The sequence below is a fragment of the Colias eurytheme genome, chromosome 2 (assembly GCF_061535395.1).
Source record: "Colias eurytheme isolate Ceu_HAF_F1 chromosome 2, ilColEury1 Martin Lab GWU primary, whole genome shotgun sequence".
In the NCBI taxonomy this organism is placed as follows: Eukaryota; Metazoa; Arthropoda; class Insecta; order Lepidoptera; family Pieridae; genus Colias; species Colias eurytheme.
Window position 1 is genome coordinate 2,565,004 of NC_142981.1, and position 20,671 is coordinate 2,585,674.

Below are 20,671 nucleotides of genomic sequence, written 5' to 3' on the forward strand. Positions count from 1 at the left end.
TTAAACCAATATTCTATCTAAAAGTTATATTGATATAATGGAATGAAGGTAAACGTATGTTTTAAATTCATTAACTTTTATTTAACTAGTTTACTTCAAGTACCATCAAGCCACCCACCTTTGATCTTTTAAATAAGTGACCCGGATAAAACAACAGAAAAATATAGCTAACGTCTCGCAGGAATAATTTAGTTTTCTGAATTTCTTTCAATAGTTTTTCAGATAGTTAATCCATTAGAAAGCAAAAAGAACAAATAACATGTATTCTAAACGACTTATACCAAATGCCTTAATTCGTCTCAACAGTATATCAATAATTAGATTAAAATGGTTACTACATAATACATCGTCTCCTTAATAGTAAGTCCAGTAATAGTAAAATAAAACTCCCCTTTTGCAGACATCATCAGGCTGATTCACCAATCGTTCATCTGAAAATCATCGATCTGTAAAATTTGTCAAATTCACCCTACAACCTAAGAGGAAATTTCCTTGATTCACTTCATTAGAAACGATTTGTTTATCAGTAATAAATTATTATCGCCACAACTGACTTCCTCACATAAATATTTATTTCACATCAAAACAATTATGTAAAGATAAATAATCTTAACCTATAAGATAATATTATGTAAATCGAAACATCAACAACATGTGTATGAATAATTAATTTATCAAGGACTCTTCTAACCCTTTCCTGTCTTTACTTTCGTTCCAAAACAATGGTTTTACCTAAGTTTGTCTACCTATATGCATTACCTTTGGCTTTATACTTATACTACTACTACTATTACTTTGGCCTATTATAAGAGTTCCATATTTTATTGAGATACCACGTAAAGTATGCTCTATTTAGGGCTAATTTTTCAATCCTAAGTTAAAACTTATTCATCGAATAACGTATTAAACTACCATTTCAAAAATGTATTCTAGTTGTCGGTATGTGACATTTTAAAATGTTCGTGTAATACTTTATTGGACAGATAAATTTTAACCAAGAATTGAAAAATCGGCCCTTAATAATATTATTACTGTGTTTTCTACCTATTCAGGTAAAGATAAGTATGATATGTATTATGCGTATCCACATATTTTCGATTTATGCGTTCGAAAAGTCGCCTTCAACCGTCAAATCGCATTAGTATAGTCGGCTTAACACTCCGTAGGTCCAAGGTTACACTGTGTTCCGCGCTATTCGGCAGGTATGACGTCACGAACAGATGTACCAGTGTTATCATTGCATGTATTATTGTTAGTCCGTTTTCTTATGGGCATGCTTGTATGGAAAGGTATACATTTTTGAGTAAAGCAATGCCATTTGGTACGAATGTTGTACTCGTCCACCTAAGCCCAAATCGCCTGGTAGCCAGTGTCTACTCCCCGGCAGAAGGGAGGGAGGGGGGGTTATAGAACAGAGCGCCCGGCGGTCGGAAAAAAAATTCTGGCGGATTCATTTGGCCTTTTGAGTCGAGTTTGGTGTCGTTATCAGGTAACTAGATGATGCCCGATTCATTCCCCATACCAGTTTTTAGGGTTCCCTAGCAAAATATGTCACAATCTTTAAAATAATTAACTTTTGGCAGTGGCAAAATCCAAACAAACCAGTATATTTTTATATTTTTGTATCAAACTTGGTTTATAAAAAAATACTGTCTGAAAGGCCATTTCATGCAGATTACAAAAACATTAACATGTAACATATATCTTACCATTTTCAATGTGAAATAAATTATAGAAAGTACAGGAACGTTCGTCAGCGCAGCGTAGGGGACGGCTAATAGACCCGAAAAATAAGCAATAACATAAAACAAAGACCAGTCAAGTGCGAGTCTGACTCGCCCATCGAGTGTTTCGTACTTATTTGTCCTATACCATGTTATCTTGTCTGGTAGGACCTGGTTAACTGATACACACACACTTTCGTCTTTATAATATTAGTGTGATTTTTAATCATCTTTAAATTATAAACGAAGTCAGGTAACATTGTTAAAAATAAAGATATATAATAATAGAACGTTTTTGTATTAATAATAATGACAACCACCTCCACAATTACATAATTCGGTACATTTGAGCTGGCGTATAAAACACTTCAATCTGGAATTGCAAGATTTCACGCACCGACATCTTATCAATTCAAAGCTTCTCTTTTCTTTGTATTTCAGATGGGCAAGGAACATTTTGATTATTTTAGGTCCCTAAATATATACAGCCTGTAAAACTGCCCTTAAGGTGTGTTGTTTAAGGGCAGCTTCTGTGGGAGGCAAATTTTCGATTTGCCTGTCCGTTTTTGTTAAAATTTGTTTGCGACCCTCATTTACTGTCACAGCGGGGTACAATGTGAAAAACAAACATGTACTTATAATAATTATAAAAAAAATATAAGTTCTGGATAAGAGTATCCTTAAAATACCGTGACCGTCCTTACCTATCATGCATTGTAATCACAAACTTTTCAATTTCACTGTCTGCATATTTTCCACTGTAAAGTGCTTCTAATCCTCGTGTGACATTCGGATATGCCTTCCATACCTCAAATGCAGGTGTACCTATAGTTCTTTTAGACCTTCTAGCTTGGAATACATGATATTCTGTACTAGCCATATCTGTCGACTGTTCTTAACATTATTTTGGCTACTACTACTATATCGTGTGTTCCAAAGCTAGAAGGTCTAAAAGAACTATAGGTACACCTGCATTTGAGGTATGGAAGGCATATCCGAATGTCACACGAGGATTTGAAGCACTTTACAGTGGCAAATATGCAGACAGTGAAATTGAAAAGTTTGTGATTACAATGCATGATAGGTAAGGACGGTCACGGTATTTTAAGGATACTCTTATCCAGAACTTATATTTTTTTTATAATTATTATAAGTACATGTTTGTTTTTCACATTGTACCCCGCTGTGACAGTAAATGAGGGTCGCAAACAAATTTTAACAAAAACGGACAAGCAAAACGAAAATTTGCCTCCCACAGAAGCTGCCCTTAAACAACACACCTTAAGGGCAGTTTTACAGGCTGTATATATTTAGGGACCTAAAATAATCAAAATGTTCCTTGCCCATCTGAAATACAAAGAAAAGAGAAGCTTTGAATTGATAAGATGTCGGTGCTTGAAATCTTGCAATTCCAGATTGAAGTGTTTTATACGCCAGCTCAAATGTACCGAATTATGTAATTGTGGAGGTGGTTGCCATTATTATTAATACAAAAACGTTCTATTATTATATATATTTATTTTTAACAATGTTACCTGACTTCGTTTATAATTTAAAGATGATTAAAAATCACACTAATATTATAAAGACGAAAGTGTGTGTGTATCAGTTAACCAGGTCCTACCAGACAAGATAACATGGTATAGGACAAATAAGTACGAAACACTCGATGGGCGAGTCAGACTCGCACTTGACTGGTCTTTGTTTTATGTTATTGCTTATTTTTCGGGTCTATTAGCCGTCCCCTACGCTGCGCTGACGAACGTTCCTGTACTTTCTATAATTTATTTCACATTGAAAATGGTAAGATATATGTTACATGTTAATGTTTTTATAATCTGCATGAAATGGCCTTTAAGACAGTATTTTTTTATAAACCAAGTTTGATACAAAAATATAAAAATATACTGGTTTGTTTGGATTTTGCCACTGCCAAAAGTTAATTATTTTAAAGATTGTGACATATTTTGCTACGGAACCCTAAAAAACTGGTATGGGGAATGAATCGGGCATCATCTAGTTACCTGATAACGACACCAAACTCGACTCAAAAGGCCAAATGAATCCGCCAGAATTTTTTTTCCGACCGCCAGGCGCTCTGTTCTATAACCCCCCCTCCCTCCCTTCTGCCGGGGAGTAGACACTGGCTACCAGGCGATTTGGGCTTAGGTGGACGAGTACAACATTCGTACCAAATGGCATTGCTTTACTCAAAAATGTATACCTTTTCCCATAAGAAAACGGACTATGTGTGACGATTGGTAAGGTTATTAAGACGTAAGAATTCAGGGTTTCATACTGTTTAAATGAGTGTTGCTTCACCCGATTCGTTTTAAGTTTGAGTTACCTCCTTGTCTTTCTTTCATGAACCGTTATCCATTTCTAACTTAGTTCTTAATGATCATTTAATTTTCAGTTAATTTTACTTCTTTTCAATTAGTGTTTAAACTGTTACCTACCTATCAAACGAATGTTTTTCTCGTAAGAAGAGTACAATAATCACCATTTTTATGGAGTCCCTTAATATTTATCAATGATCGCACTTTTAAATAGGGAAAAGTTACGATACGTTATGCATCATCTTGTAAAACGGAGGGTACATGCTAAAATACAATGCGTATTAATATAATACATGTAGATTATACGCAGTTCTCGTGCTTTGGACGTACTACTAGCGGTCCGCCCCGGCTTCGCCCGTGGTACCTACATGCTTACGTTTTTTTTCATAAGAACCATCCTCGTACTTCAAGGAATAGATTCCGCAGCGCACGCGATGACAGAATTTGTATTAAGGAATGTTTTACGCCTTGGGTTACATTATTGCATTTTTTGGTAAGTAAGTATCTCTATTTTTTTTGAAAATGCAATATAGCCTATGTTGCTCAGTGAAGATGCAGCTTTCTAATGGTGAAAGAATTTTTGAAATCGGTCCAGTAGTTTATGCGTGAAAACCATACATACATAACAAACCTTTCCTCTTTATAATATTAGTATAGATAAGAACATCCTTGCAGCATAATATATTAATTATTAAGGAGTTACATGACGAGGGGACGAGGGTAATCCCTAACCCTTTCTTCCGATGCTGTATCTCTGGAGGGACAACTATACATCCGTAACATTAGCGTACCGACTATCGGCGGATGATTTTTCGGACTTGGTACCAAAATAAATCCATACTAATTAGTGAAAAAGTGTGTTTGATTTTTCCTCTTAAACGTCGCGTCGCTAAGATTCATTTTACCTACGGCTACTTTTTCCGATTTATTGTCTACTTTTCTCATTGAATTAAAAAGAAATTTTATTTACATCCCCTTGTCAGGTGACCTGAGGGTAAAAAATACACTCTGTTAGTGTACCCAGTTTTTGAGTTAAATCATAATAAAAAAGTAAAATAAAACCAATTTATAATATTAGAGTAGATTTATTTTAGTTTATTGGATAAACTACAGTTCCTATAAAAGGGTAAAGGAACAAATAATTGATACCATAATCTTTTGGGGCGATATCTTTAGTTTTTAATACATTGCCTAATTTTTATTACCAATAATTTAAATGTAAATACGTAAACAGTGGTAATTAATGTTCAAGGTTTTATGCGTACTTACGTTGGGTAATGTGCAATTAAGTTATATTTATTACTAAATTTTACAAAATTATAATAATAGGACAATATAGTGATCTATCAACGCACAGCCCAAACCACTGGACGTATCGGGCTGAAATTTGGCATGCAGGTAGATGTTAAGCCGTAGGCACCCGCTAAGAAAGGATTTCCCGAAATTCTTGCGGGAACAGGGAAAAACAGGGAAGCACGTACAAGTTGTGGGCGGAAGCTAGTTTATTATATGGGTTTATTTATGTCGCCAAATTTTGACCTGGCATTTCCATATTTTTTAATATTGAACTGGAGTTTGATGTTATTCAAATTGAGATTTTCTATACATTAATTAGAATCGAAATACCTACATATACCTATTTGTAGACATTTTTGTTATTTATACGTTTTTTGGCTTCCAGTTTTAATAAACAAAATACTCTACGTATTCAACTAGTGGTTTATGTATGAAAAGAAGCCTTGTTGTTAATCCAGGCTATAATCTGATATCATTTGCCATATTTCACCCGAAACCGAGCCCCACCTTTTGTGTGAAAAATTTACAAACATCTATCCTATTAAATTTCGTGTTAATGATAGTATATTCGTAATTATTGGACAGGATTACAGGATAGTAGTAGGTGACGTTGTACTTAGGGCCGATTTTTCAATGCTTGGATAAAACTTATCCGTCCAATAAAGTATTACACGATAATATTAAAATGTCACGTAAACTGTCAAATACGGGCAATTAGAATACGTTTTTAAAATGGTAGTTTTATACATTATTCGACGAATAAATTTTATCCAAGCATTGAAAAATCGGCCCTAAAGTTAAACCAAAAAACAATACACTACTAACTGCGGCATCAAATAGTCTAGTTTTAACCAATTCATTCCTTGTTCCAGGACGCCAGTTCAAAGCACACAAGGTTATCCTGGCAGCTTGCAGTAAGCACTTCCAAGAGCTATTCGACACAGCCCCGCCTAGCCATGCGGGCGCCTGCTACGTCATTCTCGAAGCCACCACGGCGGACAACATGCAGGCCCTCTTGGAGTTCATGTATAAGGGCGAGGTGCATGTCAGCCAGGATGCCCTCTCCAGCTTTCTTAAGAGCGGCGAGAATTTACAGGTCAGCCACTAACTAATGCATAGTTTAGAGGTGCGTACGTATACAAAGATAAACCGATAGATTGTAGACTGCTAGATGTACCCAGTAGTTATAACAAGAACAGGTATGTGCCCTTAAAAATAAGGATGTTTATATTGTACCTATATTCTAGATAGATGACAAGAACGCATCCAACATACTTGTGATAAATAATGATAGTATAGCTAACAGTCCAATGATTAAAAAAAATGGATTAGGTTAGAGGAAGAAGTTAACAAATTTGCAATTGGAAGTATTAAATAATCGCTTTATGGGTATTGTTACAATAGCTTGATTAATATTCTTGAGCGTAATTTTGTTAATGTAGAACCTTTGTATTCAAGCAACAAACATCTCATATATTTAGAAATATTAGTAGGTCGAAGAATATTTAACTTAATCTTTAACTAAAAATAAACATTACGTATCAATGATGATGATGAACATGAACAATGCAGAAAATACACTTTAAAATCAAAAGTAATTGCCTAAGGCTTAATGATACGGAAAGTAGTCAGCTCATCACCTTTATTCTATCCGTGTCAGTTTTTAAAGATCTGAGAAATGTAAGGCCTAATTTTCCACCCCTATTTGCTCACATCCTTTACCTTATAAAGTAGTTTGGTTTAAAATTATTCCGATTATTCCAGCCTTATTCTAACCAATCGTTTAGGAATTAGGTGATACTACATTTTATTTTTTACTAGCTTTCCGCCCGCGGCTTCGCCCGCGTTTTCAGAGAAAAATCCGTTCCCGTAGGATTTCCGGAATAAAACCTATCCTATGTCCTTTTTCGGGTATCAAATATATCTATACCAAATTTCATGCAAATTGGTTCAGTAGTTCAGGCGTGATTGAGTAACAGACAGACAGACAGAGTTACTTTCGCATTTATAATATTAGTAGATATGGATTTAAAATTAATCGTTCTTAATCTTTAAGTAGACATACCAAACGATTTTTATCAGCATCACATTGTTTTCTAATATTAAGTTTTAAATAAATAGTTACCTAAATAGCTATTAACAATTACCATTATTAATTTCTTTATTATCGTCAGTAAAGCAGGACAGGTGAACATAGTAATAAAATTAGATACATAATAAAGACCTATGATATAATTACATGATCGCATAACCACTTAGAATAAATGTATATCTATAAACCTACCTACCCCAACCTGCTTTTAATTACCAGTAATTATAATTTCGAAACACTTTCCAAGGCCATTTTAACATTTTCAGCATATAAATCGCTTAATTCACAAAATACGTTACTGGCTAACAAAACCAGATATCGCATGAAATAACTTTTAACGAGAGCTTTTATTAAATAAAGTGAATAATAATCCATACTTAATATTATAAATGCGAAAGTAACTCTGTCTGTCTGTCTGTTACTCAATCACGCCTAAACTACTGAACCAATTTGCATGAAATTTGGTATGGATATATTTTGATACCCGAGAAAGGACATAGGCTACTTTTTATTGCGAAATATGTACCACGGGCGAAGCCGGGGCGGACCACTAGTATTAAATAATGACGTTATGAATATCTACACTAATATAGTAGATAATATTTACGTTTGTAATCGCTAGATAGTAAATAAAAGATTCATACAATTTAAACTAGAGCACCAAAGTGTTATTAATAACATAGTTTTGATTGAAGGTAAATACAAGATCCATTCAAATATTCAACCGCTTTCGAAACTAACATTTTAATTTTTAAACCGATATTTAAAAGCTTTTAAAAATAATAGTTTACACGATCTACATATATCCGACTGACCAATCAAAATAGAAAACAACAAAACGCATTTATAATATTAGTTGGATAATAAAGAATATCAAGTGGCTGAAATATTACACGTTATTAACGTTACCCTTATCTCGATAGAGTATCAAATGACCTAAAGGCAAAGAAAGGAAACTAGGTGGTCCAAAATCGACCATGAGTTTTATGATTTACATAATAGCAGGCTATGAAGGTTTTTGTTAAGTAAGTTTTTTAGGAAAACGTGACCTAAATATTAGCATAGATATTAGTAACGAATGCGGTTGACAATAAATGAAAATAGTAACATTTCGGGTTTTATTGTGATAATTATGGATTTTATATCATTAGCTCATATGTTTTGGACATTCTACGATCACGTCTTTAAAAATAACTGATTCATTAATTGCATTTTTTATAATATTTTTCATTATGCCTTAATTTTAATTTATAATCTATACTCTACGTACACTTTTTCAAACTTATCGTGCTATAGTCTTCAACCAAGTATAATTTTTGTAGGTCAAAGGCCTGTCCATGGAGATGTCCCAAGACGCTTGGGTGAAGCAACAGACCCAACAGTCCGGGGAGCGTCACCAGACCCGCGTGAAGACGAGCCCAGTAGCTGGTGTGAACTGTGAGGTCCAGGAGTCAGCGCCCCCGCAGCCTCATAGCGGATCCTTCGGACCGATCATGACTCAATACGGAATACCCATACATGGTGGCAGTGGCGGGATGGGGCGGTATGCACCACCTGCTCACGTGCCAATACATTCGTCGTCGCATCGAAGACCACCGCCTCCGAAACCGTCGCCATCCGCCAGCCCTGTTACAAGGAATTACAGGTAAGGAGACATTTCGTTTTATGGAAATCTTAAGTCAACAGAATTATCCCTTTGTAAACTATTCAGCCATATTCTACCGAATATACGCCGTATGCAGAAGTACAATACGAACCTCTTTCTTGGCCTTTTTTCCTAGACAAACGACAGTGTTTTACTTTGAGCAACTTTAGCAAAACATCCTTCGAATCAGCAATAAATTTATTCGCTTCATAGGGTGAGGCAAGGGGTTCAGTCCCTATAGCAATTCTATTCAGGAAATAAAAGAACATTGAATGTACGCATCATTGCCATTCAGATTCGAGCTACCTTCTTTATCCTATTTACATTTACATTGTCTTTTAAAATGTTAATCAATGTCTTCAGGCAAAGCTCATCTTCATCGCACTGTGGTAGTGTGGCGGACGAGCCGGATACTCGCTCGTCACCTGGCGCGGGTGCCAGATATGAAGAGAACCCCCCCGACTGTACCTCTAGTGTTAACAACCCGATCAAGAACAATGGCTATGAACGATCTGCTCCGGCTAAGGATGAAAATATGGAACGCTTGCCGACTGACCAGGGCGCTGAAGGTAAGGTCACAGGTAAAACTGGGCATTTATATTGAATTGGCAAGTCTTTCCCATATATGACAGTGCAATTATGTGTGCTGAATCTTCTGATAAGAATAATTACTTAAATTGTTATTTGTTTTATCTATGAGACTGCAAATAATTTCTTAAAAAGAAAAAATTCTTGCGAATTGTGTTGTTAGATTTCTTTATTACCTTTACAAAACCTTACCTTTAGAAAAACTGGTGCACTAAGTAACATCTAAAACAATATATTCACCTTTTCAAATTTATAAAAATACCATAATAAATCAATTATCTCAAAAAATCCCCTCTTATTTCCAGATTTACGGATAAAAAGCGAGAACGACTACGCAGCTGGCTACAACAACTCGCCGCCGCCCGTTGTGCCGATATCCACGACCAACTACCACGACAACCCGCATGAGACCTCGCCTGTTCCGCCCAAGCCCAGCCCCGACATTTGGCCTACGAAGATCATCACTAGCAAGTCTGGAGGAATCGCTACTGCCGACGGTAAACAATGCCTTAGGGCGTATTCAGAAAGAAAGCTTGAAACTTATAAGCGCTTATCGGCGCTTGTCATGTTCATATATATTCCTGTCAGTGCTGGTAACCCGCGCAGGAAAATATATGAACATGACAAGCGCCGATAAGCGCTTATAAGTTTCAAGCTTTCTTTCTGAATACGCCCTTACACAAGTTACACAAATTAACTTTGCTTGGAGAATGACAAATTGGATATGACAGTGACTCTATGCACATGTCAACATAATATCTCATCTTAGTGATATGATAGTTTTGAAATGATGAGTAAAATCTACTTTACTATACATTTTCAATTAGTTCTTTATTTTATTTTAACTTGTTTGGTGAAATAATTAGGACAGTATTGGGATTACGTGTTTTTTACGGATCATAATCAGTATTTATATCCATATTCTTGGCAAAACGCGAATGATATTCATATTAAAACTTCACATTGTTTTCTATACCACAACCGTATGCAATTCCAGGAAAGAAACTAAAGTGTCCATACTGCGAGAGACTGTACGGCTACGAGACGAACCTGCGCGCGCACATCCGGCAGCGGCACCAGGGCATCCGCGTGCCGTGCCCGCACTGCTCGCGCACCTTCACGCGCAACAACACCGTGCGCCGCCACATCGCGCGGGAACATCGCCACCAGGTCACCCCCCACCTCCCTCAAGGCCCCCTACCCAATCACACGCAGTAAACCCTTTGAGTTATTCCAAACTATCAACCGATCTACCTCTATTCTTTCCGACCGGTCCGGACGACCCCACTTCAGGGCGTCCGACCGCGTCCCTAACGCGTACAATAAATATACCTCGTTTAATGCATATTTATGTAACAGTAATCTACCTCAAAATTGATCTTAAGAATTTTTTAAGATGTTTTCAATATGTGCGATAATATTTACTTAATTTAATCTCCACGTGTAGCTGTGTGGTCGCTCAGTGTTCACCTTTTTATGGTACCGTGTTTTGAACATTTTGTACCTATTTCATCCCTACGCTACGTACCTTAATTTGACTGTGAATTGAAGTTACCTTTATAGACGTTTATTTTGAGCTCTCGGTCGTTATGATATAGCTTATTTTATATTAAACTGAGCTAGGGAATCTTAGAATCGATGTCGAGACTGACGGTCATAGGCTTAGTATGTAAATAATAGGAGAATGTATATCGCCGTGACCTCAGTCGACGTGTTGCTGTGGCAAATTATATCTCTATTTTATATTATTTTTCTTATTCTATAATTCATAACAATAGACTGCAAAACCGGGTTAAGTTTTATAATTTTAACACATCTGTGATACAATAGAACAGGCTCTATGATAATTTAGTTTTTGCCACACTGTCAAGTAATCCGAACGATGTCAGAACGCGGGAAATCAGATTTGTGCGGTACAGTGCATGGTTTTAGTTTGTACAAAGTACAATTCGCCCTAGGGACATAAGTAGTTAGGTAAAGACGTGTTAATTTGTTTGCATGTAAGTTAGGAGGCGTGAATGTATTACCTATATTTTGTTCGTTCTCAACTCGCCTATTCGGGTGTTACTATTGAGACCAAATATTATATGTTTTAACGCGATGGTGTCGATTTTATCATTCCGTTAAATGTTTTCGTAGTGCATTTAGAAGGCCACTTATTTTTTATATAGCTAGTCATTTCAAGTGCAACCAGTTGAGATTGAAATATTTAATATATGGTGGCCGGTGTCGCTAGTGTATTATAATTGAGAGGGCGACGCCGGCTCTCTACACCTTAGTATCTGCATTATCAAGCAAATGGGACAGTGCCAAATATCCTCAAATTTTAAGTTCACATTTATTTATTTTATATTTTTTCTTTGTTACGTGTGAATGTAGCAACTGTGTGTTGTTCCTGATATTTAGGAATGAGTTGCATTCATATTTATTATATTTATATTTTAGGTTACAATAAATATTTTTATGAAGAACGCTTTATGAAGGCTCAGTGATTTTATTATATGTTCCGTTGTCGTGTAGTTGGAATCTGAATGTTTACCTCGATTTCCTTAATGTATTAAGCATCTATTAACACTTAACTCAGTCCTGTTAGTGTCAGTATAGATAAGAAATTCTTATATAAATGTCCTTTAAATATTAAGAAGAAAATATTTTCGAATAGTTCTCTACAATCAAAGATAAATTAACATTCTTGTACCTTTTTGTTATTTCCTGTACAACATAAAGAAGCTATTTTACAAATTAGAGGTCTTTAAAGATTTATACTTCAATATTTTTAATTGATCTTGTATTTTATAGTCTTACTATTTTATCTGTATTTTTATCTCAGTGAATAATTGTTCCTTGGTCAAATAGTTTATTGAAAGGAAACGTATGAGCTACCGGTAGATTGAAATTGCGGAGAAGTGTCTAGTGTGGCCTAAATTCCTTGAGTACAATGGGAGGTCGCAGTATCTTTTATGTATTTGGATATGAAAACGTTAGTAGAACGTTATGTTGGCGTAGATATTGGAACGGACAAACTTTGAAATAAAACAATAAATAAAAATAAAAAATTATCATATGGATGTGAACCGAAGGAAGGTTTCATTTTGCGTGGTTCTGGTTTGGATTGAGAAATGAACTAGACATGAATCAACGCACTTTAAAAATGATAGTCTTCAACGTGAAGACTATTTGAATTGCCATATGTCTTTGTATACAACGGTCATAACCATAGGTCATTTATATGGGCCACCTCGCCGATTTTTCGATAGAAATTCTCGGTACTTGTGTACATATTTCAAGATGGTTTACACCTCAGAATCAATGGTCCATATAAAAGGCCTAAGTATACTTTAGGTTTTTGATAGTTGTAACATTTTTTCTTATAAATGTTCTTGTCTAGTTGGGCTAAATTGGGAATTAATTTGACCTTTTATTTTTTTTATCTTTGGATTATTATTGTAATAAATACATTTTAATATTTTTTTGGCATTTACGTTAGGCGTACTATTGTTAAGACATGTTTTCTATCAATCTTAAATTGTTAAATTTCCTTAATTATATTTGAAAAATATTATGTAGCAGGAGTAATTATTCTGTTTTTTTCGTTTGTTTCTTATGAATTTAAAATTCATAGATGTGATTTCTTTTGACATTTAATGTTTTGTGATATGTAAAAGATAATTGCATTAATGCATCACTTTTAATTCTTTTTATTTTGTTCTTAATTTGCGATAGATTTACATGTGGATTCGCTGGTTTGTGCAAGTACAAAAGATCAAAATATCAATTACGTAAATTTTTTATTGTTTACCATTTTGTGAAGTTTCATCCTTTGTTGTTGTGTACAAAGTTCGGTATACTACTAATGTTTGGATAGTTGAAATCACATTAAATTAAGTTTTCTCATTGTTATATCTAATGTAAGTAGACGTATGTCTGCGCTAGATGTAATATAATTGATGTGATAAGGTTTAAATAAGTCGATGTTTGCATCCTCCCCTCCCTCAGGCCGATCTCTAATGCAAGTGCGAGATAATAATATAGAAAATGAGTTATAAGTAAATTCGTATTGAGGTTTTGTTGAATATTGGCTAATGTTTGGTTTTGAAGTTTGAGCAAGAAGGTTAAGTCGTACAGTTGAAAAGAATTGCTTTGAGGATTCGTATTTATTGAAAATTGTTACAAAAACTTCATTGTATCATTATAATACACATTAGTAATTGATTTTAATGCAATTTTGACTAATGTGCATCGCGTAAGAATCAATTTAAAGAACACCTTTACCTAAGTGCAATTGATTGTATATAATTTTCAATAAATATTCCTCTATGTTCAGTTAAATTTGAAAAGAAATACCCTTATAACATCTACCTCTGTCATTCCTGTGCAATAGATAAAACTCGCTAGCTCAAAGCTGCATTTATTTTGCTTAAACTTTGTCTCCATTTTGGGTTATTAAGGTATAGTTTTAAGTTTATTTTAATTGTATATAAATCGCGATATGTCGTGATGGTAAAGCCAAAGATTGTTACGGGTATGGTGACCCTCTGCCGTCACATGGGTTGTCCTGCGATATGCATTCATACATTTGTATTAATACAAATATACAATACAACATTAGCTGAACGAATATCACAGTACAATCCAAATTAGTCTATAAGTTTATCTACCTCGAGGATTAAAATAATTTTAAGCTTTTAAATAGATTTTTATATGATGAAATACTTAGGTTTAGCGTAATGGGAATTTTATGAAAAGTACAAATTGCTACCTCAGGATTCAAAGTGAAATGCTCCCGTCACAGAAGTATTAATGTTACTAAATAAAGTGTAGAGATAACAGAATTTATGTGTCATTGATAGTTGGATAGCGTAGGACTGAACGTGTCTGAAACAAAATGTATATGTAAGGTGTCTAGGGCGTTCGGTTTGAGGATAATTGATGTAGATCGCAAATTGAATCTCTGAAAGGTAGTCAGTGCTTTCAACTCAGCGTGTGCCCCGGAAAACCTTGCGGATAATGTCAAAAACGCTGAGTTGATAGTTTTTAATTAGTTTAAGTGTTAATTAGGCTAGTTATTATAATCTCATCGATGTTCTACCTCATTTCGACGCAATACGTTACAGAGATCGGCCCTGAGACGACAGCGTAATCTAATCGTACCTACTTCACTCTACGGAGTATAAAACCTATTTTTTTTTTCGTAATTTTTATTTATTTTTTCCCCAGTTATTTCTTGTGTTGCATAGATGTTACTATGTTTTAAGGAAATGAGAATTGAGAAAAATTATTGTTTGTTAGGTTTCTGCGAATTAAAAAAAATGTAACAAAATTTATTATTTTTTGTTTTTGTTTTTTTTCTCCCTTTTATTCCTTTTTTATTTTACTCCACAAGTTACACCCGTCCATCGTGTTTAAAGTTTATTGTAATTTTAAGTAAATTAAGGAATTGACAGTCACACATTGGACAGATATTTAGAAATGATTTTGGTGTTTTATATTTTAAGATTGCACTAGTTTTAGCCGCGGTATCGTCTCGCGGATTATTGTAACGAATTTGACGATGAATATTTGACATTATCTTACATCTAACATTTATTAGATTATCATGTGAAGTGATTTATATGCTCACTTAGATCTTCGATTATAAAATCATCGTATCATTGATCCGGCATGTATATCAAGCGTTGGGAACTCGATACAAATTTTGTCGCGTGGTTTCAAATAACTATCGTAGTAAAATATAAATTAAATTGAAAATTTATAAACAGAGCAGATAACTAATTTTGAACCGATAATGGCATTTAAATAAAATTATAGTTCTACGTGACAAAATTTTGATATATATTTTTTAAAAAGTCTTTTATTTCAATATATTTTTTGGTTTTTCAAAGAAATACATATAATATGATAGATTTTTTTTAAGATACCTCATATTTTTATATGTTATTACACTATGAATGTTTTGGTAATACATTTCAGGCATTGATTGTAGTCATTAATGTATATAAAACATAATATTTCATTAATTATACATCTAAATTTTACATTACGTTAAGTTCGACGGTGTTTCGGTGTCATTTCATGTCTTGGTGTTAAGTGTGAGTAAAAAACTCCACAAAAAAAATAAAAAAATGTGTTGTCAAAAAAAAATTAAATTAAATTAAAATCGAGCACGGTTATTCTTCAAAAACTAAAGTACAAATTCAAGTCTTAAAAGTTACGGTCAGTACAAAGTAATTAAAAATTATTGGATTTTATGTAAATGTTGCCAAAATTCTATTTTTTGGAGCATCCGCAAAATTATTTAACGTAGATTTATTGAGATGAGTACAAATTGATTATTTCTTTAAAAATGTACGGCAGCCCGCAGCGGTGGTGTGAATGGATGAGTTTTACACACGTTTCTTGATTTCGAAGGTTCCATGCTATTTTAATAATTCTTGTATACGATATGAATATTGCAATCGGGTTTCGTTGACAATATTAGCTTTCGTTTTGAGGAACCTTCGCTGAAATTGATTTTTACTTTTCTTTGGTGCGATTTGGAGGAGCAAGGGTATACAAAATAGAACTGGCTTAGGGGATAGAGTAAGATTGTATGTAAACCATCATGGTTGTAAAACTAAGTAAGGTTTTGTACGTAATGCTTAGAAGGAATAATCGGTCGGTATCGTGTGTAAAGGAGAAGTGATTGTCTGTGATTTTTTTTAAGCGACTTTTTTATATGAAACCCTTAACAGTAAGAATAGCACTACGTGTGATTATACATAGGTATTTTATTAGTTGAACTTCATTTTTGTACTATATGATATAGAGATAGTGGCGGGCGTTCGGCGGGTTGATGTACATAATCTTTTACATGTGTACTTAATATTTGGCATTCGGTATGACCATGCGACGCTAAGTACCGGTTGCGTGCTCTTCACGACTTGCCGGTGAAATTCAAATTTCTAGGCTCATACGAATTTATTCCCGTTTGAAGACGCGCGGCTTAGTAAATTAATTTAATATAACATTAATTTAATGTTCTAGCGAATTTTTTAGTGTGGTAACATTCTTTTTGTTAGTCCAATAATAATTGTAGTAGGTTAACTGTTATGTTTGCTTCCCAAGATGGGCAAAACTGATACAAATAGACGGCAACTGGCAAAGGTAGTTTCTGATGGAGACTTGCCGGGTATATGTATCAACTACAGAGCTTTGTGTTAAATACTTGGTGGATATACGTGTCTCTCACTCAAATTTATTACTTTTATGAAGTCTTTCCTATCTAATCTACAATTATTATACCAAAGTCTCTCTCATATATTTTATATTAAGTATTGTACATTCAGATATTATGTTCAGACACACGTATATCCAAAATATTTGTACTATGATATGCGTAATCGGACTTAAATACAGGTATTTTAATAGTCCATAATATGCACTTAATGTATTAATAAAATGCCGTTGTAATCCACTACTTGTACCTACAATCTGAATAGGCATAGATATTATATGGAAAAATTTGTTCCATTGAGGAATTCTTAATAAAAATGTTGCTAAAATATATCAACTGTAGTTTTATTTTCTATGTTCCTTGTGCTGTATTCCACGTTACACGTTTTTGCTCGTCATTTTCCGTAAGGCGTTCAAAATTTGTAGTTTAATCGAAAACATTAATTGTTATTGAAGTTTGAATACTTTGCTTCCCCAGAGATCCTTAAACAATAATAACTTTAAGAAAAGATGATTCTTTATCCTTGGAACGTTCAATTCAAATAAGTGGGAGCCAGGAGCCCACCAAATTGTGATTTTAAAGCCGAATAAATTACCAATATTAAAAATTCAGTATTTAAATATTACGACATTTAATTTCCATAACATAAATGATTTAATTTTCTTTTTAAGGTTATCTAAATTATATGTCTTTTATTGGAAACCAGGAGTTGTTATATTTAGTAAAGCATGAAAATAAATAGACAAGCGAATAATGTAAAATATAAATTTTAAGGCTTTCCATATAAGGAGTACATCTATAATTTAGCACACCAATTATAAAACAAGGAAACGTTTATCTTCGTGAGTGATTACTTTAATTTGGCAGTTACATACTTGGTATAAGTTCAAATGTTGGTACCACTATAAAACTTGCCTTACTTATCTCCAGAAAGCGTGGGTAATGGGTTGAAGAAAAGGTTAACAATCCATAATTATTAATTGCGAGCGATTTTTTTTTTGAGAAATCCATTTTCGAGATATTGATTCGTTTATTGTAGATTCATTTATTGTAGACTGATCTAAGTTTTAGATTAATGCTTCTTCTTTATAAATAATTAAAGCTTCAAAATGAAATATTACCTAAAACCTGGAGCCTAGAGGAAGAGATCTGTACAACATAAATTTATTTGGCTCATATAACTTTTGCATGGAGGTAGATTCAGCAATTTTGTTAACGATTAGGATTAATTATTATTGTATTATTATTAGTTTGGTCACTTTTGTATATGAGGTCCAGATTAAATTATGTAGAACTTGAAAGGTACTACTGTGTACCTACTATTCACATTTTAGTTCCTGTTCATAGTCAAATAATAATTAATCGTAAAGATCAAAGTAACCTAAGAAAGTAACTAATTCAAGATCGTCTAGTGACCGAAACATTATTGTTTTGCATTCATATATTTATGTGGACCTGTGGGAAAGAAATGGTAATTCATTCAAGCTGTGAAGTTGATAACAAAAATGGCAGCTTACGGTCAGGATCCTTCTTGAAATTTTAAACGGTCAGATTTTATACAAACTTATGAATTATCAAGGACACTGGACAATACAAAAATTGCTTGATTTTATTTTGGTAAAGAGTGGTTTTTACTTTTTAAAGTGAAACTTTATTACATCGTCATAATTATTACATCGTCTCAAACTTTTTGGTCTGTGTAGCGCATGTCGCGTGTATCGCGGCTGCCGAGTACCTAGGTACCTATACCTACTCGGCAGCCGACCGTCACGCGACATGCGCTACACAAAGCAGTGTTCGGAACCGTTCGAACAGTTTCACTTTTACTGTGGTTTCATAAAACCACACAACATTTTTTTTTAAACTATGTTTATTTATATTATAAATTGGCATGTGGCTTGAAGCCTTGAAGCGTTCGCGACGTCCGCGTCGGTTCGAGCAGTCATATGTGTACGGCGGTGAATGAATGTCTATTAATTCACCGCGCGGTCAACTGCTTGAAGCGGTCTTTGTACGGCCGCCCCTATATTACTTTATTTTACATTTTAGCATGTTACACGGTGGATAAACTAACTCCAGATAAGTTATTCTTTGGCATAAAGGTTCTGGTTATCTGTGACAGCTGTTGACGTATATGAGTGAACGAAGCATGAGATCAGAGCTTAGATCAGAGATTATTATTGCATCGCGTATTGCATCGTGAATGCATCCGTTCAAAACTTGACATTGGCAGAATCCGTCCTCACTGGGGACGGACACGGGAGTTGCCATTTGAAAAAAAGAAGAAGAAGAAGAGAATATAAGAAGCTTATATAATACTAGCGGTCCGCCCCGGCTTCGCCCGTGGTACATATTTACGTTTTCTCTACATAAGAACCATCCTCGTACTTCAAGGAATATAATAAAAAAAGAATTATCGAAATCGGATCAGCCGTTCTCGAGTTATGCGCTTACCAACACATTTTGCGATTCATTTTTATATATAAGAAATTATAAGATAATACACTGGAGATTTCAGTATGAACATTAACCCTTAAATTGTCACCCCTAGATAACTTGTGTTTATAATGTCCAAATTTGGAGGATGTGTTGGAATTAGGATAGAAAAGAGGAAAATGAAAAAAAAATTTTAAATTTTAAATTTTTTCTATTGTTTTCACTATGTCACATAAAACGGACACTGCCAATTATATGTACATGTTCGAACCGTCACATATAACGGACATTGCACATTATTCCTGCAACCGTGGTACATGAATACAATGCACATTTTCAACTCTGTAATTCAAAATTATTATCAAATTATAATTATGGACGATCTAGAATAAGCTTTTCAAACATCTGTCTTAAAATGTTGGTTAAAACTTTAACGATATCGTTAAAAATAATGGATTTTAAAAAACGACACTACCAAAAATCACAGCCTAAGAATATGCTAAGAATTGGAATATAAATAATATTATATAGCCTGAGAACTTATCTAATACACCAAGAAAATCCTCTTCCCATTCCTTATATTGTACAGATTAAAATGTGTTTGCTTCATCGTATGCAAAGAAGTCGTATACCATGCCTGAAGTACCAAAACAAACAGGAAATTTAAATCGCTTTTTTTTGGATTCTTTGGCATAATATATTATATCCATTTTCTGCCAGTTTTTTAATTTGTAAGGTATTATTATTTTAATTTTTTAACATTGGGTGGTATTTCTGGTAAGTAACATCATGCTGTGGCTGAAGAACTACTGAGAAGTAGGGAAGATTCATCTCGCACCGCATGTAATGGCTGTAATTCTGCAGCAATAATATTTTGTTGATGGTAAAAATTCTGACTTTTTGGGTCTTCATTGTGTCTCAAATCAATATGTCGTATAATTCCGAAGGTATGGTGCTGGGGGTAAATGATTGACACTGTTATCATAGTAAAATCACTCCCATAGGTCTACATTTCCTTCAAAATCGTCATCTCAACTCAACGCCAGACACTTATCAGCTTCCGCCAGAGATAGGTAGGGAATTTTTTATTGATTGCCAAGTCATACTCCTCTAAAACATATTAAAAATAGAGAAAATATATATCAAAATGATGACGTTGAAAATGGATGGCCTTATTGGCAACGTCCGTTACATAGGACATGTGAAGAATACCCCAGTATATACTCCAAGTTGTCAACGTCCGTTTTATGGGACATCGTATATAAACTAAGATTTGTGTTCCAAATATTGTAAAATATGTAAAAATTATGTCAAAATACTATACTTACAATCGTATTC

General features: G+C 34.1%; 1 protein-coding gene across 1 annotated transcript in view; it reads left to right on the forward strand.

Moving 5' to 3' along the window:
- chinmo (Chronologically inappropriate morphogenesis) overlaps positions 1-15,008 on the forward strand; it is a 53,190-nt gene extending 38,182 nt beyond the window's left edge. The window contains exons 3-7 of the mRNA XM_090110631.1: positions 6,232-6,455; positions 8,774-9,096; positions 9,460-9,665; positions 9,990-10,181; positions 10,682-15,008. Coding sequence (XP_089966757.1) covers positions 6,232-6,455; positions 8,774-9,096; positions 9,460-9,665; positions 9,990-10,181; positions 10,682-10,902 — 1,166 coding nt within the window. The 3' untranslated portion in view covers positions 10,903-15,008. The remainder of the gene's footprint in view (positions 1-6,231; positions 6,456-8,773; positions 9,097-9,459; positions 9,666-9,989; positions 10,182-10,681) is intronic.
- Positions 15,009-20,671: the final 5,663 nt, after the last annotated feature.